The 26,062-nt window shown below is 42.8% G+C and overlaps 1 protein-coding gene across 1 annotated transcript in view; it reads right to left on the bottom strand.

The window, feature by feature from the left end:
- LOC146783965 (clustered mitochondria protein homolog) overlaps positions 1–26,062 on the bottom strand; it is a 288,789-nt gene that overhangs the window by 195,365 nt on the left and 67,362 nt on the right. The window contains 2 exon segments of the mRNA XM_085634433.1: positions 2,316–2,487; positions 10,814–10,947. Of these exon segments, the coding sequence (XP_085490559.1) occupies positions 2,316–2,487; positions 10,814–10,947 (306 nt within the window).

The raw sequence follows: 26,062 nt of genomic DNA on the forward strand, positions 1-26,062 counted from the left end.
AAACTTCTGGATTCCCTTCAGATCAGAATGTATAAGTTTGTCTTCCACCTTCTGAGAACCGCTTCCCAGGCTCAAGTAAAGCGTACGTTTGCCCTGGAAAAAACAAACCTTGGCCAGGAAAGATGCCTTCTTGAAATTCTGTTAGAAAGCTCAGTCTGCTGCAAGGGAATCCTTGGACTACTATGTTTGGGCTGAAATAAATTTGCATACATGAACAGTACATTTTAAGAACTACTTAGAGGAACCCATTAAAATCCTGGGTCTTGGAGAGCTGTGGCAATTGTCAACAACCCAGGCTGTATTTAAAATAAAAAAAACAGTAAATGTATCCAGAGTCGATTGGGGGATAAAAGCAACCTTGAAAAGCGGTCACGTGGGTGGCTTGTCCTAAATTATTAAACAAATAGCCTGGAACAGCCGTTTTTGGCAGCCAGCTGCTCAATTCATATAAAAACGAGCAAAAAAATTACGACTATGCAACTCAGTTGATGAAACCCAGATACATGTTTTTTGCATTTGTCTGTGCTTGTTGAACCACTGAAGGACCTTGCCAAGTTAAAAATAAAGGGCTCCGGTAATTCTGAGTGGCAGCAAGTGCTTATTGTATCGCTGTGCCCACGAAACCTCACGCTGAACATTCACATAGTGCATTCTTTGACATCTTCAAGAAGGTGGTAGCAGCCACAGCACAGACTAATGGGGATAATTTAGAATAAATTTGCACAACCGCATAGCGAACATCCCCTTTTATGAACACTTAACATCTTATTACCATTTTAAGTTCTCTTTTAATAGGAAAAAATGGGACATAGGCTCATGATTACCAGCCGGCAGTGTAATGGTTTTTTATTAATTATGCACTTTATAAGTAAATATTTGCTGATAAATGATCTACTGGGGAAAGGGGTGGTTAAACTCGCTGGAACCCTGCTTGCACTTTATTGCTCTGCTTGCACGTTTTCTGATGGCAGCAATTCTTGAATCTACTGAAATCTGCTATAGCTGCTATAGAGACATGACACAAGTTGTCATATTCTTTTATATTGTTGTGTATCTTTGGTTTTATTGTCTACTGTATTTTATTGCATAGGTACAGCGGTGGTTAACCTCGCTGGAACCCTGCTCGCACTTTATTGATCTGCTTGCACTTTATCTGATTTGTCCGTGCTTGTTGAACCCCCGAATGGCCTTGTTACACAAATAATTAAGGGTTCGGGAATTCTGAGTGGCAGCAAGTGCTTATTGTATCGCTGTGCCCACGAAACCTCACGCTGAACATTCCCATAGTGCATTCTTTGCCATCTTCAAGAAGGCGGTAGCAGCCACAGCACAGACTAATGGGGTTAATTTAGAATAAATTCGCACAACTGCATAGCGAACATCACCGTTTATGTACACTTGGCATCTTATTACCATTTTAAGTTCTCTTTTAATAGGAAAAAATGGGGCACAGGCTCATAATGACCAGCCCGCAGTGTAATGGTTTTAATTAAATATGCACTTTATGAGTAAATATTTGCTGATAAATGATCTACTGGGGAAAGGGGCGGTTAAACTCGCTGGAACCCTGCTTGCAATTTATTGCTCTACTTGCACATTTTCAGATGGCAGCAATTCTTGAATCTACTCAAATCTGCTATAGCTGCTATAGATACATGACACACGTTGTCATATTCTTTTTTATTGATGTATGTCTCTAGGTTGTATTGTCTGTTGTAGTTTATTGCAATAGTTTTGAGTAATGTAGCAAATACAATAAACCTGAATTTCCCCATACTAATATTGCAGTGCTCCAAAAAACTGGGCACATATGTTTGTACTATTTCTGCTGATTTTTCAATGGGTACACGCAAAGGTTATATGTAACAAGGCAAAACATACAGCAAATATAATTCATTCTTTTTTGTAGTGTGTATATAATAAGTTTTAAATGTTTAGAAATAGCTCCTAACCTTTCCGGTCTCAGTTGAAACAATTTCTATAACATGAGCCAGGGCAAGATTGGTTTTGTTCATCTCATACTAAGCCAGAAGCAAAACAGTGCAAAATGTGCTCGCCCCGATGATGCACCAGTGCACAGTGTCAGCAATAATCTCCCAAATCTTTAATTTTGTTTCTTTGGGTTGCTTCGGGCTTCCTATACCTTAACGGAAACAAGACAGCAATGACTAACATTATACCATATGCCACCATGCTCTACATATTCCTCTAAGAATACTGTCTTTAAAATGTGCACAGAAAGATATGCTATCGCAATGACAAATAAATTAGTAAGCATAGGATTTGATGTGTCAGCCAGCGGGTGAGTCTCTCACCTTCGATCACCTTCAGGACAGACCCATCTTTGAGTCCCTCCACGGTCATCAGCTCAGAGAAGGTGTCCAGAACACTTCCTTCATGCTGCAGCGAGAAGCAGGTGCGATGACAGGTGTCTTCATGTTCCATAAGGACCTGAATTATCTCCTGAACAAGCTCACAGGAGGACACCTATGTGGGGAAATTGAAGACACTAAAACACCAAGCCATCACTTGCAATGCAAGCTGTTCACAGCAAAGCTAACTTTGTGGGTCAACCTCTAGATTTATATTCTTGCAACTTGCAAAACAGACAACGCGCGAAACATACATAATCTGAACACATCTTTGGTCATCTGAAAAGATAAATGTGCACAAAATTCTGATGAATGAGTAGGGGTGTTTTGCACCTGCTACTTAATGTATGCAATGTTCTAAATGTTCACTTGTAAGGAGGAACCAGTGAAAAAACTGAACACTTTACTTCAAATGCTGGAGTCAATGATTCCAATGTGTCCAGGGCTGGACTGGAAAGCAAGGTCAGCCTAAGCACAAGTGCTCTAACCTGCTCATAATGCAGGAGGCTGGGACTAGAATGAGCCGAACTGACTTTCATGGCTGGTTCATGGAAGCCGATACAGGTCTGAAAGAAGCCTCGCATCTGCATCCAACTCAGAAACCGCCAGCTTGGCAGAATGGCCTCTCCGACTCTGAAGGCTATCTGTATAATACTTGAAAAAACTTGCGGCAATAGACACAAAGAAAATTAATATGTGAAACACTGACTGAGAACCAACTAACTACCCAACTAACAGAAGCACACAAGAAAGTTGAGAACAGGTATTGCATTACAGATGGGCATACCCCAGACCTCTTTGAAAGGTGTACAGAAAATTCCTTGCCCCTTCCTGAAAACAGATGACATATCTTTCGAGGAGGCTGTGAGCTATTCTGGGTGTTTTATCCCTAGATTTTCTGATTTAGCAGGTCTTCTCACATCCCTAATAATGAAAATAGTTTTACATGAGGAGCCTTGGGGAACACAACAGGAGATAGTGCTTAACAACCAATTATTCCCTTTCTCCTAGAGTTCTTAAGCGTTTGAGGATGGAGTCTATCCTTTTATGTTCTTAAGTTGAAAACGTCTCCCATATAAAATTGCATGAGCAACACTAGAAAAAGAATGGCTAGTAATTTGTTGGGTCATAAAGGCCCAATTATATTATCTACTGGGACCCAATTGTCATATTTTTAACTGTTTGTGCTCCTCTTCGATGGTTGGTTCCACAAAGTTTAAAAAATCAGGTTCCCTGTTGGGTCCTGGATCTCCAACCTTATTCCTTTTAACAGGTTTACCGCCCTTGCTCTCTCAGGGTAATGCAGATTATCTTTCCAGGTACTTCAGTGATTCCCTCACTGAATGTCAGGGGCTTTGTTTGGGGCATATGAAAGGATTTATGCCACTCACCTTACTGATCCATATAATAAAGGGTACAGCCTGTGCAGGGAGGCTGACTGCCATCATGGAGGTATGAGGATTACAACAGTCTGACTGCTACTCGTATGTCACCATCACCGGTGATTGGTGTGATGGCTGGAATCAAATGGATAGGAAACCAGTGGAGATCCATGCAGGAAACCCTGTCTGCACAGGGTAATGATGACACCATAGAGCAGTTCACCGCGAATCAGAAAGAAGGTAAAAAAAGAAAGGTAAAGTCAAGTTTTAAAATTGTCAAGGCTACGATGATAAGAGTGGGAACCTCGACCAATAAGAATAGTCTTAGCCACAAGGTGAGGGAAGTCTTCAGACAACAAAGTTCTCTCACACGTTTGGGTACCACAAAAAGGAAGGTGGAGAAAGACCACTGTCTAGGGTATAAAAGACAGGAAAAGAAACACTGGCATGGGATCCATGGAGACGGACACGAGGGATCATTCCTAATCACCCATTCTTTTTCCGAGGCACGTGGGGCAGTGGTTACACAAGGAGGTTTATAGAAAAATTCAGGGAGGATCCAAGGAGGCAGGCTGGCAGTGTCTCTCCAGATCACTCTTTCTTCTTTCCAGGAGCCTGATCAGACTTCCCGCACTCATAAGAAGCATCCCGGTAAGTACGGGGAAAGGACCTTGGTTTCTATATTAAATTGCAGGATTAATTGAAAATCTGGTTTATAACAGCTGAAGGATCTAAAGATACTTGGGTTTAAAATCACAGAATATAACAAGAAGTCAAAAGACAATATTAGGTGCCCTCATTGATATGTGGCAATAGCCAAAGACATTCCTTTCTGGGTAATGCAGTATAATGGGAATACTTTTAGTTGTTAGGTATCAACAGGGATATGAGAAAATGAAAGAAACACTATAACACATCTTCATTGATGCTGTGAATTTGCTGAGCCTGTCAAAGGCACTTTGTAACCTCATTGTAGAGCTTGACTCTCTCAGGGTAAAGAAGCAGAGCAGTCGAAGACCTAATCAAGGGAGGTAGTGTGGGCTAGTAATCACCAATCGCTGACATGCAATAATAACACTCAATAAACAAATGTCCAGTCTCTACTTTCTCTTAAGGAAAGGGAAAATGCATTTCTTATACACACAATACATAATACTATGCAGTAATTTACAAAAATGCATAAGGCTCAAAGAAATACATTTGGCAACACCACATTTGACCCCTATACGGTCCTGGCCCCAAATATCACTGTACCCCCTCCACCCCCCACCATGTACAGTACAGCACATAACCATACAGGGGGGTATCACTTTACATCAGATATAAGCATTACTGTCGGCAATAACAACATCTTTAAGTAAAGTATTGTTCAAAACATGGAGAATAACACTTTTAAATAAAGCATTGTTCAAATGGTAAACCGTGTTTCTGTGTCTTTTTTAACTACCTTCATACCACATAAAATTCAGCCATAGAGTCAGCTTTGCCAATTTCGCCCGCAGGGTATCATGGGGCACTCGTTCTCTGAGCGCGTGCATACATAATAAGCGTCTATGGCTGCTTTTAGTTTGTTGATCGATGTGGCCTTGCAAGACTTTACTTTTGCTCTTTTTTATGTTTTTAATCCTGGGGGGCCTGGACCCATGCGGGCACCCACATGCCTCCATTTGTTGAGGGGAGCTGGGCAGCCCCCAGCCGGCTCTGCACCAAGACAGCGGTCTCCTTTGCTACCGGCATGGGAGCTGGCAGCTCTCTTTGTTCTGTAGTGGCCGTCCTGCTCTCCCCAGAAACAGACATGGGGAGTACTGGACAGCCTCACCACCATTGGGTGGAGTGCGGTGGCACTCCCCCTGCACCAACGTGGAGTCAGGGCCACCCTGGGAGTTTAGAAACCTTGGGTAGTGGATTTCCATGTGTTCCATGGTCTCGCTGGGAGTCAAAGGTAAAATACTTATTATGTTGATATCTAGAGCCCATTGCACTGATTTGCTTGGTCTTGGGCTCAATTTGCTCCTGGTGGTGAGCTCTAGCCACCTGGAGCATTTCCCTTAGGCCTACTCTAAAGCGGCACGCTTTGCAGGGAGCTGGTTCCCTGCGCCAAACTCTAACCTTTTTCTCCGAAAAAAAAGGTAAAATGGTCTAAATGTAACACAATTAAACACACTTTAGAACCCCTGTAAGACCCTAGTAAGTGGTACCCCTGGTACCTAGGGAATGGTACTAAAGAGGATGATGTCACCTTATTAGACACCCATACAAATTGCAGGCAGACTGCCATTGCAGGCTGCATGACATGGTACAAACCATGAGTGAAAACAACATTACAAACTCAATGTGTGTCATGCCAAAGCCACTGCATGTAATATATGTACGTCACACCATACAGGAGGCCTTGTAGCCCTAAGGCAGTGTGCATTATATTACATGTGAGGGCATACCTGCATGAGCAGCTGTGCCACGGTACTGTCTAGTTCAATAATAGATGGTACAAGTGAACAGGGAAGCCACCTTAACTATATGTACTGGGCACTAGTTATGATCAGTTCCCCAGCAACGTGATGGCTTTATTGAAGCTAGAGTGTTTGGTGTCAAACACCTTGTCTTACTACATCTGTACGGTTACCTGTACTAAATGTATTATGTCATGCACCCAGAGGGCACCTTAGAGGTGCCCCCTGAAAACCCTACTAGTATCTAGTGTGCTGGCTGACTGGTATCGTCCAGCCTGCCACCACAGACAAGTTTCTGACCCCCTGCAGGTGAGAGCCCATGCTCTCCGAGGTCAGAAACAATGCCTGCTCTGGAGGAAAGTGTTCACACCTCCTCCAGCAGGATGGCTAGTGATTTAGCATATCAGAGTCAGGGGCTTCAAAGCCCCTGCTGCCTTTGATATGTGACCCCAGATTCCACCAGATCTGGGAGAAGCCAGCCCCTGAACTGAGGCTCATTTGGCACTGGGAAAGTCAGGAAATTAACCTTGCAATGAGGTGTGTTAAACCTCCAGGCCAGTCACACTACCAAGGTGGGAAACTTGCTCGATGAAAGAAGGATCCCACCATGTTGTTTTTGTGGAATTAGGAATTCTAGGACAGGATGATGCCCACAGGAAGTGGTCATATAAGGGATGTAGTGACCCCAGGGGTAAGTAGCTAATTGGCTACTGCCCTTCACTCCCTTTAATGCCCCTAACTTTAGTATTTAGCTGGCCCCCTGACACTAGGTACTCTAATTTACCTGCCTGAAGAAGAAGACAGACACAGAAGAGCCGAAGAAGTGAGGGATGTGGATTAGCATCTATCTTGGCTCGAAACACTGCCTGACTGCTGCTCTCCCAAGAATCACTGACACCGACTCGTCCAGAAGTGGATCAGCCTCTCCAAACCCTTGGAGGTCTGCCCAGCACTTCCTCGACCCGCAGCATCTCCCTTGGCATTTAGGAGCCACTCCCCTGCACCAGCAGGCACCAACTGCAGCTGCCCAGTACACTGTTCTGTCGACGAGGGAGCAGCACCCCATTAAGAGATCTTCATGCCCTAGGAGGTCAGGTCCATTTCCCTGCCAAGTTTAGAGATGCCAGTACCCTCAGGAGCCGCACTGCACCAATTCCCGTGGTACCGGAGCCAGTTGCAAGCACCAAGGCTTGTTTGTGTTCAGCTGGAACACCATTGCCGCCAAACTTTACCTGAATATCGAGGGCCTCTGCTGTGTTTCTTTTTTCCTCTTCTGCAGATACACCAAGAAATGTAAGAGCCAATGTCGGCCTTTTACGATAAGCAGCAGCGACAAAACAAGAGTAAGGGGCCCTTGACTAATTACACATGTGCAAAAAAGTGTGCACATATGTGGGGGCTGCAGATGTGACACTACTGTTGCGTGCAGCCCAGTAACAGTGCACAAGTAGCCTGGCACAGAGGGGACTCTGCAGTGTTAAATATTGACCAAGGTAGGTCTTATAATCTTACTGGACACTCATAGGAGAAGTCATTGTGGTTTACTGTCTTGTCTGCAGTGACACTTTACTGTACACATAGGGGGAAATCTGTCTTAGAGTGCAGTTTCACTTCCCCTTGGCCTACAAAGTCCAGTGACATAACAAAAAAGGGGCGAAACATGTGCGCCAAGATCAAATCTGCACGTTCCATGGGGTGTCTGTACATCTTATGGTTGATCAAAAATTTTCATAAATCACTATATCACCTCAGAATCAGAGCCCAGGTCTTCTGTCACTCTGCTGGGCAAAGGCCCTGTCTCATGTATTCAGGGGATACACATCCATGCAAAATGGTTCCATGCCACGCCTGTGAAACAGGCCATGTCTTGAGCAGCCTATATGTTCTGTTTCTGAGCAGCAAACCCACATTGCCAGCTAATGCACCTTTCGGTACCTCTACAATTGGACCCGTGTCTGCTTTTGGCTGAAAGCACAGGCATCAAGCTTGCTCAATGTTGTCATCCAAAGGAACACAGCATCAACCGGTTCCTTCTTGACTATTTTGTTTATCAATGAGGAGTCCATCTTTGATTCTAGTACATGCCACAGCTGAAGAAAGTGATGAAAGTATCAAGGATATTGCATTGAGGCTTACTCTCAACTGATATAGAGTCAAATAGCACATTACGGAGGACTTGCATCCTTGAATGATCTGTGTCCTAACGTCCTTGTACTGATCTTCATCCATACAAGTACTTGCCAGTTCACAGAAAATCAGACAAACTGTCCAGAGCCTCTCCCTCACTTTGGTAAGCTTGCCATAAACACAACACTCTTGCAGTAAAAGTTATTTTCAGGGTTGAAGTAGGCTTTCAAAACTGCCACTGCCTTTTTATAGTATTTTATACCCCGCTGTATAACTGGAGGTTCAGGCACTTCTTATATATTTCCTCCACCATGTTTTGCAGTACCAATGAATGTTTCACTATTCCATGGGTCTCACAAGTCACCTTTACATTTTTACTTATGAAGACCAATCATCGCATTCCATCTGAGCAACTGAAGCTGTGGCAGCCAACTGGTTGATCCGGGGTAGTTGGCAAAAAGCACCTGCCACTGTACTATTTTTCTGACCCGTAGCACTAGGCAGGTTGTCAACACCTAGCCTTGAGTCAAGCAGCCCTCATTCCACAGGAAACCTTGCAGTGATACCACAGGTCTACTCAACTGTAGTCAGTGTTCTGCCACATAATACCTGAATAAGTCACAGCTTGGACCTGGTAATGAATTGGCTACTGGTAACAGAGTGGTGACCATGCACACCAAATGATTATGCTATTTTGACCCTATGTGGCCATGCACATCCATGGTGTGACTTTCCATGTCTAGTACATTACAGATCGGCAACGTCTGTAGTACAAACCACTTGTGTAGAAGTCAACTCCTGAAGACTTGTTTAAAGTCAGTCACTGCATTTCTCACTACAGGAGTGGATTGTGTATGTCTTAGATCTGAATGCCTCTGCAATATAGGTTGATCAATTTTCGTTATTAAAATGATATTACATATTTTTGAGTTAAAAAAGAAAATGGCAACATATAATTTAAACAATTAAATAGGCTATGCATTAAGGAAGAATTGATTGGCAGAGTAAACAAAACTGCACAGGGAAAGAGTCTTTTACTGTCCCCATGCAAGGAATATGCAGAAGGAAGGTGGAGAAGGATTGGAAACAATCAATCTATGACGCAAATTCAAAATGTTAGCAAAAGGAATACCATGGAACACTTACTTGTGTCTACTAAATTGTAAAAGTATTAATGTCATGACTTCAATGTTACACTCCTATACATAGTTTATGTACGGACCTAATGCAGAAACACTTTCTCTTTATGACATATTGACTTAACTTAGTGTATCAATGCTGGGCAACAGCCATTCGGCTCAGTAATGTTAAACAAATTCATCAGATAGTTTTAAGATATGTGCTTATTGATTATTTGGATCAATGTCGTTAGTAGAGAGAGGGTGTTGATGGGCTTACACTAAAGGCGTGCAACAAGTTGTACTCCGAGTTGCTTCCCTGTTTTCCAAAATGTTGGCTTTTTGCTAAAATTAAAAAGGCTGGATGCTTGGTCGAGTTGCAAGTGAGCTCAAACACAAGACTTTAATAAGGAAAGACTGTCTAGAAGGCCTGTTTTTTTGCACTGTAGCAGCGCTTCCTCTATCACCAAAGTCTACCATTGGCTTGCATAGGAAACAATTCAAATATCTGGTAATCCATATCTTAACAGACATGCTTGCTTCATATTACGGTGTAAAAGGTTGACCACCAATTTATTTAAGTGTATAAAGTGTCCAAAAACATTAGCAATTGGTAAATGCCTCTGTGCAGTGTCTCTCAGACAACAAAGTGGCACACTAGCAGCTTGTTGAATATGGCTGCATAACCCACCCTCAAAGAAACCACAATACCTAGAACACCGATAGCTCAGACTCCATCTGGAAGTGGAAATTGCAGAACGGCATGATGTCCAACGGAGTCAACGGTATGACAAGGACATATTAATGCAGGCAGTGCACTATATAAGTGGCAAAAACATAATAAAACATGAAATATAAGTTTTCAAAAGGCAACTAACATGCTCAGAGGAATCCCGTCTGCCAGCAAATACATATCTGGGTCAAATCAAACACGCCATCAATACCATAAATCACAGAACGGTAAATTCATGTTCTTGGGCTTTATATACAGGTGCTCCCAGATAATCATTTCTGTGCTCCTTCCATTAAAAAGTGCGCCTTGGAGAATGTTTTTGCTCAAACTGCATCTAAGGAAACTCTGAATACTTTCAAACTGAATGCTGTGAAAAGTAAAGACTTCTTCAATGCAAGAGAAGGAACGCAAAGGACCCCAAAGACTGAGGTGAACCTCAACTACAATATCCTCTGGGATATGGTCCAACAGTACTTGATCTCAAAAACATGAACTGTGTAAGGTCCAAAACTGGACTTTATAACCTCATTACTCTAGATCTAAAAGACAGGCAACACAGCTACAATCTTACCCCGTTTAACAAATTAATGTCTTCTCAAAGAGCTATATGATCACAAAGTAAGTGCTGTACCTGTAAATCAAGGAAATCAGCTCCGGGCATCTGGATCTTCACGTTAAAGAGTTGGTCTTGGTCTCGGGCTGCCGGCATGTCCACGTTTTTATGAGTCTCATTTCCGTTTACCTCTTTAGTTAAAGATTCATCACCTAAACAAAGGAAAATCAGTAAAGTGTAAATATTTGCTTAATTGAATTCTTATATGTTGTCAACATTATGGCACTGATTATAGAAGTGAATTGCAAAAGCACAAAAATAAACGTGCTCCTTTGTGGTAACCGACAAACATTGTGTTTTATTGACTTAACAATGAGTGAATTAATGAAAATTTTAAAAAAATCATTGTACAGGCAAAGCCTCTGACACTGCATGTTGCAAGAAAATGGCAATTTGGAGAACCTAACTTTCAATATGTATGTGGCACGGATATTAGTGCAAGCATCTTGACTCTCTGTGCTGGCTCTGTTTAACACTTCTTTCTGTACTGGGAAGTGTTCGTCGAAAGGGAATTTGCAGCATATAATGCAGTGCTTAAACAGTAGATGGCTGTGCTGGTTGCAGGTGGTAATTTAAAAATTCAATGGGTTGATGAAAACAAAGAAATTTGGATAGATGAGATACACGACTCTGTCCCACGGTATTTTCCATTAAGAAAGATGCAAATAAGATATGTTAACAATTTTGTTATGAATGAATTCTCCAAGATTACATACATTTGCCAAATGATACAGTGACTAACATACACACAAACAAAGGTGCCAGCAAAGTAGAATATCCTATGCATTATAGAAATCAAATTAAAATAAATGTTTTTGGGGGGGTTGTAATTCATTTGTTAGTTGGAGAGTTGTTGTTAAGCAAGTATGGTCTTTTATTTTGTTTCACTTTGACATAATTTTGAAACCTGTGATACATTTGTTATGCATCGCAACTAGAATACATATTTGCAAAAGATAGGGGAAGTCTGTGAAAAGTGATGGAAAAGTGTTCTGAAGAAAAGGAAGTTATAGTATTATGACACAACAAGTTCAATATATGTATCTTTATATATGTACAAGTAAACCTTCAGTTTATCTGAGGGCACATATTTACTTGTGGATAAAAATATAAGCGTAATAATATATTATCAAGACAGGAAAGTAATACAAACAGAAGAGCAAATACAATCACTGACTAGAAATGTGTTTTATTGGCAGGCTAAGGCAAGCAACAAGCAAACACATCCTAATGAAAAGAGACATTAAAAAGAAATTAAAATGCTGCATATATCGTCTAACAAAACAAATACTTTCTGCCACATCACCATATGGAACAGTGGAACAATCCTTGGAATATCATGGGATTAATGCAAAGCCCATACAAGCAAAGGCACTGCACTAAAACTACGTAAAAGGCTGAAGTGAGCTAATGCAAAGCCCAATCCCTCTCTCTATAAATACTTCTTCCTATTGTATATTTTGAAAGAATAGATGACATTGAGATCTTCCAGACATCTAACACTGTCTTTTTGCAGACCTACGTAAAAAGTTGAAGATTCACAATCTTTTGAGACAGTTATGTTTATTCCACCTAAAGGCCCCAACTGAATTTAACCTGGTGAGGTAGGCACACCTTAGTGTAAAAGTAATTAAATACAACTTATGAATTAATCATACACCATGGCATGATTTAATATTTACTATTTTTCTTTATTAAACAAAAGCATATGTTTTTATTGGAGTGCATTCTCTACTCATTTTACTGAGTGACTAAAGCCTAAACATTCCTAAGGCAATGTTGGGTTTCACAGTGATCAATCAAAGTCAGTACATTTTTGTCAAGCTACAAAAACGACATTTAGCCATCCCTTCCTGGTAAAAGGGGGCACCTTTGATCTGGCGCTTTCCTTCTGGTGGTGCCCAAGACAGCTGCCTACATGTGCCATGCAATTTGAACAGTCTCAAAATCACCAATCCCATGTAAAGAAGATTGAAAAGATGTTTCTTGTTGAACCTTAAGACATTCAAATCTCTGGTCTCTTTACCCTGTAGGGGTACTCACATCATCGATTATGGCAGAATTTGTGAGATGTGAGGTTCATTGCAGTACCAAGCAGTGATAACTAGCACCACACCATGTAAACCAAGTCCTGTTACTATGGGTTAATTGGACTGCTTCAAGTTTATTTTTTGGAACAAAAGTAAAATTTTGTAAACATTATCTACATTGCTTTGATCATGAACCTCAGAGTGAATGAGGATGGAAGACTGATCGCAGATGCCCAAGACTACTCAGTACTCAGTACCCTTGGTGTGTCAGATGTGTCCGCTAGCCACACTTGTGTGTAACAAGGACGTAAAGTGTGGCAACTAACTTGTGTGATATTTGTTGCTTTATGGATTGACATTATTTATATTGTTTGGATATTTTACTGTACGTATAGCTACACACTTTGTGCTGCTAGAGTATTATTCTTTTCATATAAAATAACACTCATGGCCCAAACCTCAATAAAAAGGTACACATTCACTCCTGTAGTATACCATTAAAATTCTATGTTAAAATTCTAGCTGTTCTGAAATGCGCAAATTACACTTGCTTACTTTATGTCCTTTATTCTTCCACTGAGGAATATTTTCCCCATGCAGAAACCCCTTCCTCTACTACCCAACAAATAGAAGTGTTTACTCTCATTTCTACCCTGGAAAAGGGTTTGCTATTTAACAAAAGTAAATCTCCAACGTTGTCCAGCGTAGGAAAGGGAAGAGAAAAAGTATATGAATACCTACAACGGTACAGTGTGTGTGAATAAAATACAAATGGAATCCTCACCCTGGAACAAACTTTCCTTCCAATTGGAGCAGATCTGATTGTCTCCCACATAATATGCAGAGTATGCATTTGCACTCTTAAATCAAGGGAATTATGTAAGCTGAGTTTATCTGTGAAATTAGTTTTGCAACTCAAGCACTGTGGCCTTGAGTGCTCATCCAAGCTTCCCAGGAGTCAAGATGTCTTAGGAAGTCAACTGTCTGACACAGACCCAGTATTTAGTGTTCTGGTTATTAGGAACATCATATTTCTAATTTTTGATATTCATAATTGTCATTGGGACTGTATGGATTGGGGAAAATACCTGACACTGGTGTATGTGGTGCATCGCTTTCTCATTTCAGGAATTATAACCATTTGTATAGTAAAAATGGATCTATCATCCATGTTTACTGCTTAAAGGGTTAAAATAGGAACATTATCACATTAAAATAAATGCATGCGACTATACTCATGATTGTTTATATACAGTCACTAAAAGAAAGGTGCAAAATCTGAATGCTTATGAAAACAGCTCTCGACCCTGCGTTTTGATTCCCTTTCAACGCAATGGGCCATGCAAAGAGAGGAGACCCTTCTTTAGAGTGATACAGCCTATGGTAATTTTGATACCTGTCCCAGTCGAGTGACTACCTTGTCTTCAGACATGATACCTCTCCAGGCAAAGCAGATGGATTCAAAGGTAAAAGAACATACTTAAAGGGCCAAATATACAAAAACTGCTTTGCAATTACAACCCCTGTGATACACAAACATCACAGAGTGTTTTTTCTTTTTACTAAACCCATATTTTATTAGTCAGAAAAACCTTTACAACTAACAAAATGGGCTTTACGATCCATTCCTAAGTGCAATCATGTGGGGGCATGAAAGGGTCGCCTCCCTCTTAATTGAGTTGGAATGGTATGTACAGATGGTTTTCGACTGCTTTAGCGGTTACCAAGCTGCAATCAGTTAATGACACCTCAAAGGAGATGGATACGGATTTATATGCATCACAGGTTCCTTCAAAAATGGGGATTACAATCACTGGGGTAGTGGTCTGTTGTTTCTTGCTGGTCAACATCCCTATGTTTGTAGCCAATTTCAACTACTTTGTGGGACTTGTGTCATAATACATCAGGCCTCAAGTTGGCTAAAGCTGAAAAGGACAGGGAGCCCATAGGGCTAAGCTCAGGATGGAAAAGATTGAAAACAGGTGGAGGAAAAGAAGGTTAGGCGCCATGCACTGGAAGAAGGAACACTCAAGATTGTGGCTTTGAAGATTTCTTCTGCTCCAATGGTTACTGCAGCTATGGCTGTCCCTGTTAATCTTTCCACCACGCCCAAATATCTAGTGTGGTGATGTAAATGTGTGCACAGTTAATGGCAGGTTGAGTTGCCTGACCTCTGAACTGGCCAGGTGGCCAGTAAATTACTTTGCCAATGACAGTTTTCTTTTGAGCTTCTAGACCTTTTGAGCAACAGGAACATTGGGGAGATAGTTGCTATTGACCTGGCTTTATCCTCTTTCTCTGTATGTGTTTCCCAGACGCTGATGAGGGATTTATGAGTAATAGTTCAGAGACAGATGCCTAGAAATGCAGCCCACAAGGTTTGCCTTGTTTGCTAATGGGATAGTATTACTTTTAATGGATGCAGCACTGCCTCTCATGCAGGAAGTTACACCTTTTCATAATTCACTGCTAAGGAACACTGCTTAGGAATAATCTTCCCCTGCTGTTAGAAAATCATTCTAAAATAGGTTTCACAAGTAGTTAAAGAAATAGCTGCTCATTCTGTCACCCTCTATGTAGACTGTTTCTAACCCCTCTTTATTTTTGGTCTTCTGATCCAGTACCCTTTAGGACACTTTTTGCAATTCACAAATCCTATTGTCTATTGTCTCTTGCTAACCAATCACTCAAAGGTTGGTAGGGCTAGGGTGCATCCAATCATGTATCTTCTCATCCGTGCTATGTCAAGTGTAATATCCATAACCAGTCCTGACTTTTTCGTCAACAGCCCTTCACATGTTGAAGCTTTGGAAACAACATTTATAAATGAAATGAGCATTGGCAAATTCAATAGGAATGGTGCCGGCTGCCAGCCTTGGTTTTTTAAAACTTTGTTAACTGGGAAGCTGCCGGGCCCCAGCTTAACAAAAACATTTGATGAAAACAAAAATAATTTTGGTCTCAAAAAGCATACATCACTGTAGAAGTTTCTGGTATTGAATAGAACTACTTTGTGTGTGAATGTGCTCCTTGTAAAATTATGCAGCGCTGTCACTCAAATTGAATGAGTTAATGACTGAAGTAGACTGACCTATTACCCAATGCAGTATGCTGTAGTGGGCAGAAGAAAAATGTGAAAGGCACATCAACAGACCAATGGATGAAAAGAGCTCAATGAAAGACCCGCTAAGTAAGTATACTATACATATAATTTTAGGAAAATCAAAAGATCTTGATTAACGCTGGACCTAATAAGCAAAACTACACCCAGCAGCCAGAGTGCGGTTTCTTTAAAGAATTAAAGATTAAGAAATCACCTTAGACATGGGCAGCACTACATTTGCATGTTATTAACATCTCTGCAAGATGGGCATGCTTGGAGCAAAGTCAATCAAATGTCACCATTACCCCTGGATGACAGGCATAACCATGGAATAATCAGTCACAATCCAGGATCATGCGTAAAAGGCTAGGATGGCTGGGTAAGAGTTGTCACATGTCAGTCATGTAACAGAAAGGTTAGTAGTATGTCTGATGGGTTGGGGCAGTTTAATTCAGAAGTTATTCTACATCTGAAAGGGCGATAGAGTCGTTGTGAAGTCAGCCACATCCCAAGCACATTCAGACAACTACTCTAGTATTACCGTTGCTAAATAGAAAAAAATGCAATATATAGATATATATGTATATATATATATATTCACTTAAAAAACCATAGGTTTCACACATGTTATAGTTAGCTGGACATTTCCCTCGTAAAAAAACAATGAAATTCCCCTGTTATAGTTAGTGCAGGCACCTATAACTCACGCGACCGCAATCCTCTGCTGATGACGTCAGATATTACATCACTGTATTTAGACACCTATTTATCCATGTCTTCTTCCATTCATCTTTAGCTATACATATATTACAAATATTTATTTTTCAGAAAGACACATATGTAATCAGTGATGTAATATCTGACGTCATCAGCAGTGGATTGCGGTCGCGTGAGTTATAGTTGCCTGCACTAACTATAACGGGGGAATTTTTATTGTTTTTTTACGAGGGAAATGTCCAGCTAACTATAACATGTGTGAAACCTATGGTTTTTTAAGTGAATTTACAAGGTTTTTTAAATGCTAATTCCTAACTATAACGTGTGTGAAACCTATGGTTTTTTAAGTGAATTTGTACAGTTTTTTAAATGCTAAGTTATGTATTTATTAATATTTTTTTTTTCAGGTTTTTCACCGTGCGCGCACCGTGCGCGCTTATAGATATATATGTACTTTTAACTGAAATTTTCTCAGGAACTACTGAACAGATTGACACCAGATATTCAAAAGGCACATCCCTGACCTGAGGACTACCTCTCTGCCAAATTTCAAGTAATTCTGTTCAGCAGTTCGGGCTGTACCTTGGACTAAAGGTCCCTATGGAAAAATGCATGGGGAAAACGTGTTTTGGGACCCCCCTTTTTTCTCGGCCCCCGCTTGACTAATCACCCCGAGACTTTCAGGGTAGGAGCGGAGCGGAGCGCCCCACCTATTTTTCAGATTTCCTATGGAAACACGGTCCTAACTATAACTATCTACTGGCGACCGCCAGTAGATAATATATATATATCTGTAGGTGTGAGCAAGGGCACATATAAGCAATTCAGAGTCAGAGTACCACATAAATTATGCAAAAAAAGCAGAGAACTCTGGGCAGTTCTCAAGTTTAGGTGGCGAGCCGCTCCTTTTATAGAGCGCCCTACAACCCCAACTACACTACAAATCTGCTCATCTTAAACGTCTGATTTTCTAGCAAAGTTTTTAGGTCTCGCAGACCTGCGTTGCAGCGCGCATGTGCTGCTCGTTCTGCGAGGCATCTTGTAATCCGGATATTTCAGAAGTGGAGCTGAAGCCCCACCCATCATTCCGATTGGCTGGCGTCATCGTTTATGGTAAATGCTGGCTTCCCATTGAAAATGAGGCTTCTTTGTTACTGCCCGGTCTCCTTATCGACCCGCCCATCCGGACTGGATTGTTTACTTGCGGCGTTACACGGGATGCTTCAGTTAGGGAGTGCTATTTTCTTGAATAAATAATGTGGGACAATAGCGGTGCTTGAATTTGCAGATCGCCCACACACCACTCGCGGGACAACAGCGGGCGCTACTTGCATGCAATACTTTAATATTAGCCAACAACCCCCTCACCCCCAGCACTCGCGGGACAATGGAGACCGGCTTGATTTCTGGATGTCGGACTTCACTGTTGCCGCCCGGCGGGCTCTTGCCCTTTCCCTGAATTCGGTGCGATTTGCGTGCACTACTACTTGAAGCAATGAGTAGCCATCCATCTGCTGCTGTAAGACAGGCAGCCCAGGAGATGTGCTTCCACTGTTAGTAATATACCATCGGGCGCAGCTGAGTCCCATGCATGGCCATGACAGAGTTAGGCGGAACTCAGCAGTATTTGGGACTGTGTAGCGTTTTCCCTATATTTGTAGAATTGTTTCTCGCATGTACTACAGATATGCCCCTTTGTTTTAAATATATGTATTTCCACTGCTGGTAACACCTGCCTTACAGCCTCATTCAGTAGTACAGGAAGTCAGTCACAATTAGTTGGGCTGCATTAACATAAAAGAGAGATTGTATCTCTTAATCACGCGCGAGTTTCCGTTTCTATGGTGAAGCGTGAGCACGTTGACGTGTGTGAAGCGCACTTCATTGCCTAGTTAACCAACCCTGTGCAGTATAAGATCTAACTCAGCCAATGAGAAGAGGTGTTTAAAGAAGGTCGTCTTTGTCTTAATCTAGTGTTTGTAAAGCTATTGTTAGAGGTGCATAGTTTGAATCGTACTTGTTAGAGCTGTAATATAAGATCAGGACTTGTGGTTGTGCAGAAAACGCGAATAGCTGATGGGGCAATTTAGGTGCTGTCTGGGCGTCAGAGGGAGTAGGACTTCAATGAAGCTAATTCTGGTTGAGGACACCGCTACGGAATCACATGCAGGAATCAGTGCTTTCGAGCCGAATCAGGCACGTTATTTGCTAATTTTAACCAGAATATCACTCGGACATTTTGTTTGCTTTTTATTTTTAACTTTATTTGTCATTTTATAACATGCATAATAAGATTACCTTCAGAAACACATGTGAATGCTGCAACACAGCATTTTAATAATCTATCAGCCGTCCGGCTTGGTTTTCTGTCACTGGGGTAGTTTTACTATAACTACAAGCACAAAATACATTGTTTCTTTCTGGCTTTGCCAGTGCTTCATGTTATGGAACAGCAAGGTAAAATGCTTAGAAACCACAAACATAACTAAAAAACTTTGTCATTTACAGCACCAATAGCTCTAACTTTCACAAAAGAAAGACCTATTGCATTCCAAATGCTTCATAAGCATAGGATTTGCACAGTGCGATCTACGCCGAGCTAGAAAGGGCCAGATGTACAACCATTAAGTTTAGCGAGTCGCAAATTGCGCAAAATTGCGACTTGCAATTTGCGACTCGCTAAACTTAATGTACAACAATGTCTCAGACACTGTTTGCGATTCCTAATGGGGTCGCAAATTGCATGCCTCATGAATATTAACGAGGCTGCCGCAATTTGCAACCCCATTGGGAATGGCTAGCACTCCCAGGAATGGTTGCCTGCTGGGGTCAGCAGACCACCATGTCTGTGACTGCTTTTTTAATACGCAAAAGACACACAATTGATGGACGGAATGCAGAACAAATCAAAACATTTTCTCCCAGTCAAGAGATCTGGGTTACATCCATCATTCTTTTGCTCACCATGCCACCCCAGTTTAGACCTGGCCATATGCAAATCAGTCTTGACCCTGTGCCTCATGGGAACAGTCCAGCCCGAACTGCCAAGCCATGTCTTCCCTGGACGGGAAACAAGCATCCTAGGACCGGTTTCGGGGTTTCACCCCTCATCAGCCAGGATAGCTTTCATCCAGTGGCACAGTGAGCCCGGGACCCACGTCTGGGAATACCCAGTGCACTTAGGGCGAGAAAGCAAGAAAAACACAATTGATGGACGGAATGCAGAACAAATCAGTCAAGAGATCTGGGTTGAATCCCTCATTCTTTTGCTCACCATGCCATCCCAGTTTTAATAAAGCTGCTTTAATGAAGCATTTTTTTTTTAAATGCAGCCTGTTTTCCTTAAAGGAAAACAGAATACATTTAAAAAATAAAAATGTATCTTTTCTATTTTATTTTTTAAGGGCAGGCAGTGGTCTCTGGAACCACTGCCTGCTATTAAAAAATATTTGCAAACAAATACACAAAGGGGAAGGGGTCCCCTGGGGACCCCTTCCCATTTGCGAGTGGCTTACCACCCTTTTGTAAAGGTTGGTAAACTGCGAGTGTTTTGCAAACGCAAATGCGGTTGCAAAACAATCATGCATAGATTTGAGACTCGCTATTAGGAAGGGACACGCTTGGCACACCCCTTCCTAATAGCGAGTCGCTAACCATATTTTGCGAGTCGCTGATAGGTTAGCGACTCGCAAAATAGGGTTAGTAAATTGGGCAGAAGTTGTTTGCTGTCGCAAAGGGGCCAAATTCATGTTTGCGACCGTAAAAAACAGGCATACATCTTCCCCAAAGTTTTTTGCCATTTCTACAGCAAAGTCTTTAAGCATAGGATGAGCACAATGCCATCCACGCTGAGCTGTAAAATTACAAAAGTCTTTTACCACTCCAGGCACAGTATTACAGCTCCGAAACGCATCAGACTTTTGGCTGTATATATATATATATATATATATATATATATATATATATATATATATATATATATATATATATATATATATATATATATATATATATATATATATATATATATATATATATATATATATATATATATATATATATATATATATATATATATATATATATATATATATATATATATATATTCACTTAAAAAACCATAGGTTTCACACATGTTATAGTTAGCTGTACATTTCACTCGTAAAAAACCAATGAAATTCCACGTTATAGTTAGATCAAGTAACTATAACTTGCGCGCCCACAATAAACTGCTGATGACGTCACATAGTACATCACTCATGACATGGTCAGTGACATCACTCATGACATCAATGATGACATCTGAAATTACACATTGTGGATTGCGGTCGCGCAAGTTATAGTTACCTGATCTAACTATAACGTGGAATTTCATTGGTTTTTTATGAGTGAAATGTACAGCTAACTATAACATGTGTGAAACCTATGGTTTTTTAAGTGAATTTGCAAGGTTTTGTAAATGATAATTCCTAACTATAACGTGTGTGAAACCTATGGTTTTTTCAGTGAATTTGTACGGTTTTTTAAATGCTAAGTTATGTATTTTTTAAAAAATTTTTTTTTGGGTTTTTCACTATGCGCACACCCTGCGCACACGGTGCGCGCGCTGTGTCGCTCGGTGGGCTTCGCGCACCGAGCGCCCACGTTGCGCAGTCCATGCCGTGCGCGCCGCGCCTTTTTTTACGCAGTAACATTTGTTTTGTTCTCCCTTGTGGGTCCTTTAATTTATTTAATAAATGTGATTGTTACTTCTTTATTTATTTATTTTTATTTTTTTTGCCGTGCGCGTACGGTAAGCTTACCGTACGCGTACCCCGCGATTTTAAAAAAAAATTATTAAATTTATTTTTCGGGCTTTTGGGTCCTTCTTGGACCCCCTGACAAACACTAGGGGGTCTGCAACTCTCTTTGTTGCCCCCGTTTCACGTTCTCCACCTTTGTTTCTCAGTGCGAGAGACAGAAAATGGCGGCCGACACTTCCTGATTTCGACCGATTCGAATGTTTACAGTCATGTAACCACAATCAGAATTGAGCTCGCGCGCGTCACCGTACGCGTACGGTAAGCTTACGGTAAGCGCACGGAGCGCGCTTACAGATATATATATTGATTTAAATGCTATTTTCTCAGGACCTACTGAACAGATTTACACCAGACCTACAAAAGGCACTTCCTTGACCTTATGGCTACCTCTCTGCCAAATTTCAAGTAATTCTGTTCAGCCGTTCGGGCTGTAGCTGTGTCTAAAGGTCCTATGGAAAAATGCATGGGGAAAACGCGTTTTGGGACCCCCCTTTTTTCTCAGCCCCCGCTTGACGAATCCCCCCGAGACTTTCAGGGTAGGAGCGGAGCGTAGCGCCCCATTAGTTTTGAAAATTTCGCGAGGATTCGTCGACCGGCGCCAAAGTTATTCCAAATAGAATGTTGCGGATTTCCTATGGAAACATGGTCCTAACTATAACTATCTACTGGCGACCGCCAGTAGATAATATATATATATATATATATATATATATATATATATATATATATATATATATATATATATATATATATATATATATATATATATGTTGCATCCGATTTGTCACATGTTCGGAAGTGCACACAACGGTAGTCTCTTCATCACCACCGTACTGAGTCTTGACTGCCTGTAACCAAGGTGCAAGTGCACTGAGACGCATTAGGCAGAGAAAAAGTATTCAAAACAGAAAGGTGGCATGCTTTTAATATTATGCTGTTGTGTGCGCTTCTGAACAGGAGACAAAGCGGATGCAATATATATATATATATATATATTCACTGAAAAAAACATAGGTTTCAGGCATGTTATAGTTAGGAATTAGCATTTAAAAAACCTTAGAAATTCACTGAAAAAACCATAGGTTTCAGGGGCGTTATAGTTAGCTGGACTTTTCACTCGTACAAAACCATTGAAAATCCCCCGTTATAGTTAGTTCAGCTAACTATAACTTGCGCGCCCGCAATGCACTGCTGATGATGTCACATATTACATCACTCATGACATGGTCAGTGACATCACTCATGACATCACTGATGACATCTCAAATGACATCACTGATGACATCATCCAGTGAATGTGTGTTTTTCTGAAAATTACATATGTTTTATATATGTATATCTCAAGGTCGATGGAAGAATAAATGGGTATATAAGCGTCTAAATGGATGATTTGTTTTTGAAAAATTGATTGTATAACTGACTGATTAAGTGTATCTTAGTGAATACATGGCTTAGTGAGTAATGTTTAAATGTGTAAATATCTGTATCAGTCTCTCACTTTGTGTATAAGTGGCTGCATGGGTTAGTGAGTAGCTACATGAGTGTCTATATAGGTTATTAGTTTTTTTTTTTGAGTATCAGTATGAGTGTCTGAGTGTCTGTATGGTTCGGTGGGGGGTATTACGTAGTGCATAGGTGCATGAATGAGTGACTCACTGTTTGTATGTGTTGAAGACAGCATGTGTGCAGGACTGTATGGGTGGATGAGTGTGTGCATGGGTGTGTTTTTTTTTTTTATTTTTTTTTTTTTAAAAACCTTTAATCGGATATTTCAGATACACAGCTATTCAGCCGACAACCCGGAGGTTCGGCAGCTCGTCAATCAACATATGTAGTCTTCTACAGCTGTCATGCAGGAGAGAAAAAAGGTTTCAATTTTTAAAGAAAAACATAACGAGCAAGGCAATATACATCATGTGTTCGCGTCAGATCCCACCGATGAGGCGGCCCCATATCCACCATCAGATCAGCCCTCAAGAGTGGAGGGGAGGGAGAGGCAGAGGCACTAACTTTCTATCAGATTTCATCCGCAAAACTCAAGTCGGAAGTGGGGCTAGGGGGAAAGGTGCTCCTCTGGTGGGTCAGTGGCAGGAGGCAGGCAGATGTACCCCCTATACTGGTTCCACCCCCCCCACACCTTGTGCCATTTCTTGGGCCTCCCCCGTGCACAATACACTGTTTTCTCCTGAAACATGCACCAGTCCATGTTGTTCTTCCATGCATCCAGGGTGGGCGGGCTAGGGGATCCCCACAATCGTGCAATATCCCGCTTGGCCACCATATTACCAAGGGTCACCCATTGAGTCTGCGCAGCATCGTAGTCTGTAGGGCCCCACACGTTCAAGAGACAGCGCCGCGCCTCTGAGTGCAACATAATACCCGTGACCTCCTGCATCACAACATGAATCTGCTTCCACAATTCCGCAATCACACCACACTCCCATATAATGTGCAGAAAGGTGCCCACCATCCCGCAGCCCCTCTTACACAGCCCGTCCTCGGAGAAACCCATGTGGACCAACCGGGGGCCAGTGACATAGACTCTGTGGAGTATCTTAAGCTGGACCAGCCGCAGCCTGGCGGGGATGGCAACCTCTTTCGGGGAGGAGACAGCGCACTGCCAGTCCTCATCGTCCAGCTCAAGACCGTCTCTAGTCCACTGGTCCCGCACCCCCAGGAGGAGATCGGTACGGACGTTCACCAGCTTCTTGTAAATGAGAGAGATTGTGCTCTCCGGCACATGGCCGTCCAAGATCCGGTCCTCCAACGGAGAGGATTCGGGCACCTTCTCCCCCTCAACGAGGACCGACCGCAGCGCATGACGTACCTGCGCGTACCGGAAGTATTCCGTGCCCTCTAGCGCATATTCCGTCTGCAGCTCTGTAAACGACTTAATCCGCCCCTTGGCCAGCATGTCCCCCACCCTGGAGATACCAATCAGGTCCCATTTGTCGAAACCCTTAGAGTGCCAGAGTTTCCCCAGCATGTCCGAGTCAAACAGCGGAGTGGCCAGTGTGAGTCTATCCTTCCACCCCAGGGAGTTCGTGACTGCCTTCCACACGTGCACCGCCACCCCGGTCGGCCCCGTGAGGGATCCAGCCGGGGCCCTTGAATAAAGTGCTCTATAGTAGCCACCACCCCGCAACAACCACCGGTCCATAGCGAAGCCGGGGCTAAGCGCAGGACCGTAGACTCCGTGGTTGACTGCGCTCAGTTGGGAGGCCCAATAGTATCTCCGGATGTCGGGAAGCGCGATACCCCCGTCATACCAAGGGAGAGTTAGTTTTGCTATCGCTATACGCGGGCGGCCGTCCCACAGCAGCGAACGCTGTAGACTCTCAACCTCCCGAAAGTAATTGGCCGGGACCAGCTCCTGGGTGTTCTGCAGGGCATAGAGAAAGCGGGGAAGCGACATCATTTTAAAGAGCGCCGCACGACCGAGGAGGGAAAGCGGCAGCCGCCTCCAGCCTGCCACGTCCCGCCGCAGGCGCGCCAACGGAGGGAGCAGGTTTCGCTCATACCGTACCGTGGGGTCGGCTGAAATATAGATCCCCAGATACTGAAAGCCCTCCCGGGCGATCTGGATCGGGCAATTCCGCGGGGGAACCGGAGCGTCTCCACACAGGGCGTACAGATATGACTTACCCCAGTTGATGGTGAGCCCCGAGTTCCTCCCGAAGGAAGTCAAGATGTCGCAGACAACTATAAGGGACTTCCGGGGTGAGGTAAGATAGAGCAGAATGTCGTCGGCATAGAGGGAAATGCGGTCCTCGTGATCGGGGGACCAGCGAATCCCCCTCACGTCTGGGTGCCACCGTATCCATGCCGCTAGCGGCTCAAGGGCGAGAGCGAACAACAGCGGCGAGAGGGGACAACCCTGCCTGGTACCCCTTCCCAAGTCGAAGGGATTGGAGGCCCTCCCGTTAACCGCAACTTTGGCGAGAGGTCCTTCGTATAAGAGCCTCACCCAGCCCACAAATCCGGGCCCGAAGCCGAACTTCGCGAGCGCGGCCCACAAATATGCCCACTCAACCGTGTCGAACGCCATCGTTGCGTCGAGCGCCGCCACCACGGCCGGTTCCCGCATCGTCCCGACCCTTGCGATCACACCATGAATGCGCCTAAGATTCAACGCAGTATTCCGATGTGGGATGAATCCAGATTGGTCGGGGTGGATCAGGTCACCGATCACCCTGACTAGCCGGTTTGCGAGGATTTTAGCAAGGATCTTCGGCTCAGCGTTAAGGAGCGAGATCGGCCGGTATGAACTGCACCTGTCTCTAGGCTTGCCATCTTTATGGATGACCACGATCATTGCCAGGCGCTGGTCGAGCGGGAGGGAACCCGTCGCCCGCGCCTCCACAAACATGGCTCGTAGATGCGGAGCGATCTTGTCCGGCTGGAGTTTGTAGAGCTCAATGGGCAGACCATTCGGACCCGAGGCCTTGCCCGGACGCAAAGAACGGATCGCCCCCGCAATCTCATCGACCGTGATGTCGCCATCAAGGTCGTCCCTGTCCACGTCGGAGAGGCAAGGCAGGGCGAGATCGCGCAGGAGTGCACATGAGTCCTCCACAGGCCTGTCCGACACGGATGTATAGACCGTGCGGAAGTA

This window comes from Triturus cristatus, chromosome 11 (genome assembly GCF_964204655.1).
Source record: "Triturus cristatus chromosome 11, aTriCri1.1, whole genome shotgun sequence".
In the NCBI taxonomy this organism is placed as follows: domain Eukaryota; kingdom Metazoa; phylum Chordata; class Amphibia; order Caudata; family Salamandridae; genus Triturus; species Triturus cristatus.